The sequence below is a fragment of the Chiloscyllium plagiosum genome, chromosome 24 (genome assembly GCF_004010195.1).
Source record: "Chiloscyllium plagiosum isolate BGI_BamShark_2017 chromosome 24, ASM401019v2, whole genome shotgun sequence".
Classification (NCBI taxonomy): domain Eukaryota; kingdom Metazoa; phylum Chordata; class Chondrichthyes; order Orectolobiformes; family Hemiscylliidae; genus Chiloscyllium; species Chiloscyllium plagiosum.
This window is the reverse complement of record NC_057733.1, coordinates 26,464,053-26,469,057: the sequence shown is the minus strand read 5'-3', so window position 1 is coordinate 26,469,057 and position 5,005 is coordinate 26,464,053. Positions and strand designations below refer to the sequence as shown.

At 37.4% G+C, this 5,005-nt stretch overlaps 1 protein-coding gene across 1 annotated transcript in view; it reads left to right on the top strand.

Annotated features, from left to right (window-relative positions):
- Positions 1 to 2,974: 2,974 nt before the first annotated feature.
- LOC122562107 (trinucleotide repeat-containing gene 6C protein-like) overlaps positions 2,975 to 5,005 on the top strand; it is a 61,012-nt gene continuing 58,981 nt past the window's right edge. Inside the window, exons 1-2 of the mRNA XM_043714628.1 lie at positions 2,975 to 3,161; positions 3,251 to 3,272. Coding sequence (XP_043570563.1) covers positions 3,099 to 3,161; positions 3,251 to 3,272 — 85 coding nt within the window. The 5' untranslated portion in view covers positions 2,975 to 3,098. The remainder of the gene's footprint in view (positions 3,162 to 3,250; positions 3,273 to 5,005) is intronic.

The window sequence follows — 5,005 nt, the reverse complement described above, 5'->3', positions numbered from 1 at the left end:
TACTGCGTCTGTATTTATTCTTTCTTTCATTCAAAACTCCACTTACTGACTTGGTTTACCACAGCACATTTTGATTGATTCATTCATTCAGACCGATACTAAGTTCTATCGATTTATTGCACTTTGTTCATCCAAAAGTTAATAACGTTAAAAAGTTAATCCATTTTAATTGTGCAATTATATCTGAAAACAATTGAGATATTAGTGACATACCAGTATATCTTTAATTCTTCGACAAATTTGTCAATGTTGTTCAGGTTCATAACATACAAGAGAAGAGCTTCTCGCGAAAGACCGAATCTCCTGCTCCTCGGATGCTGCCTGACGTGCTGGGAAAGCACAGCCACACACTTTTTTTTGACTCAAATTCAAGTCCAAATTCAGGAGCAGGACTCCATCCTGCAGCCATAGCACAACAACAAGGAGGGGAACATTTCCTGGGCACTCTTTCTTTTGCTCCAGGAGCCAGTCACACCCATTAGATAAATCATTCAAACGTGGTCTGTGATCAAAGACAGGAGGTGGAGTGGGAATGGGAACCCATGAGATGTCTCTTGAGTCCAGCTCCCTGTGATTGTTCAGCGGTTACAAGATCCTTGAGAGCTGTTGGGATGGGGGAGGAGTTGATGGAATATACAGGAGCTGAATCATTTGACCCACATTTATTAGTTTATTAAATTCAATTGATTTGTTGTGTAACCTGTGGCATATAGTACGTTGATTCAATAATAATCCAAATAATCTGTACATTTTAGTTTTCAATTATCCTGTATCTAACCAATGGTACATATATATCTCAATTTAAATAGTTACCACAAAACATTCTCCAAAATGGTAACACTAAATCCTCTTGCGTTGGTCTGTATTTTATGTGTGCAAACATGACATTGATTCTTGAAAATTGCAGCTCAAGATGCAAAGTATGTTGCTATTAATAATTGCATCAAATTGGTCAAATGGATTTCTGGATTTTGTACTTAAGAAATTATATTCATATGAAGAAATACTCAGTTTCTGAAGATGTTATACATAGGTAGTTTTATATTTCTGCATATTTTATGGAAAAATTATGTAATACACTGTACACTCCCATTTTAGGTCATTGTAAAATTCCATGTGTAATTCATGGAAGTCAAGATTTCTTTACATATTTTATAGCTCAACTTAAATTAATGCTTCATATTTGCAAGAGGAATGTATCGATATATAATCTGGATTTTTTTTGGTCTAAATATGCCTGCACTGGAAGCAGTGTGACTTGGAACCAAAATGATTTATGACACAGAAAAAGGCCATTCAGCTCTCCATGATAACATACCTCAAAACATTTTCCCTCCCCCCAATTGCCCAAGAGCCCTGCAAGTTTATTTTCTTCAAGTGCCCATAAATTTTGAAATAATTGTTTATGCTTCTGCCACCTTTTGTGGGCACCAGAGCTCCACCGACCTGTCGATTATCCTCTTGGATTCTGCCATTGTCATTCTCGCACTTCACAGTTCTTTCAAGTTTTGTGTAATTTTCAAATTTTGAAATTGTGCCTTGTAAAATTGAGTCATGCTTGATAAACATGCTTATCAAGAACAGCTGCAGTATTTATTCTGACCCCATGTGGAATCCTGCTGTATACTTCAATCCAACACACAAAACAAATCACCATTGCTCTTTCCTGTCACTTGCCAAATTTGAATCCATGTTCCCACTGTGTCTCTTTTATGCCATGGGCTTTAACTTTGCTGGTAAGCCTGTTTGGTGGCAGTTTATCAAACACATTTTGGAGTTTCATATAGACAAGATCAACCCTAATATCAACGGTAACCTTCTCTGTTAGCTTAACAGGGATCTGCTCAGTGCTCTTGCTCACCTGCCATTTTCTCATCCACATCCTCTCCTCCATCTCAAATGTGAGCGTGAGACTATTTATGTCATATTTGGTGTTTGGAATTGGGGCACAGAGTCCTGTCAGTAGTGATTGATGTTTCTCTTTACCAATTTCCTGTGCAGAAGTGGGTGGGCGAGGTCAAGCAGTAGTTTGTATTGTATAACTCTCCAAATATAGATTTTACAGTTCTTTGCAATTCCATAGTCCCAAGCAGCACCCCAAACTGAAAGGCAGTACAAGTTTTTGTACGGACTGAGAAAATAACTGTTGTCTTTTTGAATTGCTGGTCTGGTTATAAACTTGTAAACAGAAGATGGTTGATGTCCACTGTAACTTGTGAATGGATGGTTTTATTCATATCTGTAGCTGATCGTATATTATTTCAATAAAATAGCTGTTTAGAATTAATAGTAAAATGTTTAAAATTGAACTGCAGATATTTGGTGCATCAAATATTATTTTGTAATATGGAGCAAGTGACTCAAAGATACCAGTTGATGTAGAAAATGAAAATTAATAAAAAGCTGGACTCATTTCATCATCTAATTGCCTCGAGTTTAGCACATACAAACAGATGTTTATACTCCCCAGGAGTCTCCAATCACTTGACGTACTTCATCCCTTGTAACCAACATACTGTGTACTTCTACTTCTCTCCTGTGTACTTTTCCATTTTCCACTTTGCAATTGTGCTATTTATCTCACTTGCCTTATTTTGTGACTTCCATGTTCTGAACAGAGATTTCTGCTGAATTATGACTTCGATTTGTTAATGCCTATTTTACGTGTAGCCCCCAGTTTTAAACTGAAGATATTTTTTACCCAGTGTTTTTTCAGAAAAAAACTTCAAATTTGATGCATCATTCTAGTTAATTTTGAGCATCAATTAGGAGAATTAAATTGCCACAGTGTACTGTTGAAATTTCCTGGAAATGTGACTTATTATTTTAAAAGCAATATGTTATGCTTAGCAACATTATAGAAAACTAAATATGAGTAACAGTTCAAGACTTTGGTGGAGAAGACCAACAGTGCATCTTTGGAACATGATGTAATTTATCTATATTGGTTGTTTAGGTATAGTTTCATTTGCTTCAATTCTGGAAGTATGTGTTTGAATTTATTTTGCTTTTAGACTTTTAAGGCTCATTTTTTTTCCAATGTCTTTGTTCAATGAAATAGTGAGAAAGAACAAGAAACTAAAGGAGAGGACCGTTTGATGGAAGAAAAGAAAAAGAAAAAGCAAGAAGAGAAGAAAAAGAAGGAAGCTGCTCAAAAAAAGGTACTGCATTTGACATTGGTCATCTCTGCTCATACTTGGTAGAAAATCTATTTTGAACCCATTCTTTTTCTCTTCTGTTTTTTTTTCAGGCTGCTGAACATAAAACCAAAGGTTAGCTATTATTTACTCCTAATTCTTCATAGAGGTAAACTTCTTTCTGATCACATTATGGGGAAATGACTCAATCATCAAGTATAACATTATCTCAGTTACTTTCTGTGAGTAGGAGATAAATATATAATATTTGTGTTTTGGTCAAAAGAACTTGCCCAATTAAAATAATTTTTTTTATTAATGAACAGTATAATAAAGGGTTATGTAAAATATTGTTCATCGTAAATTCTGTTTTGGGGTCTGATCTATTGTATGAAACAGTAAACATTAGTTCAGGACACTTTGTTAATTAACAAACAATGCAATTCAAACTGATCTTGGAGGAACCTGTTTGGGAGAAGTCACAGCACAGAAACAGATATGTGAATCGTTTTAAGTATAGCCTTGCTGTAAATCTACAATAGTGAGTAGAGTGGGTTCTTTCTCGATTATGTTTTATTTGAGAATATGTCTCTTGATTAAACTTAAAAATAGAAGCGATAAGTATTGAATTAGCCTGGAGCAGTGTTTTTTTTTAGAGGAATAAGACTGTTCTATTTTCTGGATTTGTAGAATGGAAGAAGCAAACATTGCCCTTAGTACAGTGATGTGCTTTTCTTGTCAGCTGTGGGGGTTTGAGAGTTTACGTGTAACTAAGAATTATATCTGCAATAAATGCCATTGGTTCCGAATCCTATCAGATCGAATGAATCATTTGGAGTGACAGTTACAGGTAGTGAGAAATTTACAAGAGCAAGGGGGTATGATGGTAGTTATAGGCACATAGATGGGTTAACTCCAGGAAAGGTAAATGAGGTAGGCAGGTTGTGCAGGAGTCTTCTGTGGCTATCGCCATTTCAAACAAGTACACTGTTTTGGAAAATGTAGGGGGTGATGGATTCTCAGGGGAACATAGCACAAACAGCTGGTATGCTGGTATTGAGTATTGGGACTGGTATTGAGACTGGCTCTAATGCAATGAGGGATATGTTGGAGTCCAAGACATCAATTGTGTTAGGGGACTCTCTAGTCAGAGGTACAGACAGATGTTTCTGTGACCAACAGCGAAAAATCAGAATGGTGTGTTGCTTCCCTGGTGCCAGGATCAAAGGCGTCTCAGAGGGTGCAGAATGTTCTCAAGGGGGAGAGGGGCAAGCAGGAGGTCATTGTCCACATTGGAACCAATGACATAGGAAGGGAAAAGGTTGAGATTCTGAAGGGAGAATGCACAGAGTTAGGCAGGAATTTAAAAAGGAGGTCCTCAAGAGTAGTAATATCTGGATTACTCCTGCTGCTATGAGCTAGTGAGGGCAGGAATAGGAGGGTAGAGCAGATGAATGCTTGGCTGAGGAGATGGTGTATGGGAAAAGGATTCACATTTCCGGATCATTGGAATCTCGTTTGGGGTAGAAGTGACCTGTACAAGAAGGACGGATTGCACCTAAATTGGAAGGGGACTAATATACTGGCAGGGAAATTTGCTAGAGCTGCTCAGGAGGATTTAAACTAGTAAGGTGGGGGGTGTGGAGGAGGAACCAGGAGGAAAGAGATCAATTTGATACTGGTACCGTTAAGAACAGAAGCTAGTCAAACAGTCAGGGCAAGCAGGGACAAAGCAGAGAATAAGGTCGGACTGATAAATTAAACTGCATTTATTTCAAGGAGAAAGTGAGGTCTGCAGATGCTGGAGATCAAAGTTGAAACTTTATTGCTGGAAAAGCACAGCAGGTCAGGCAGCATCCAGGGAACAG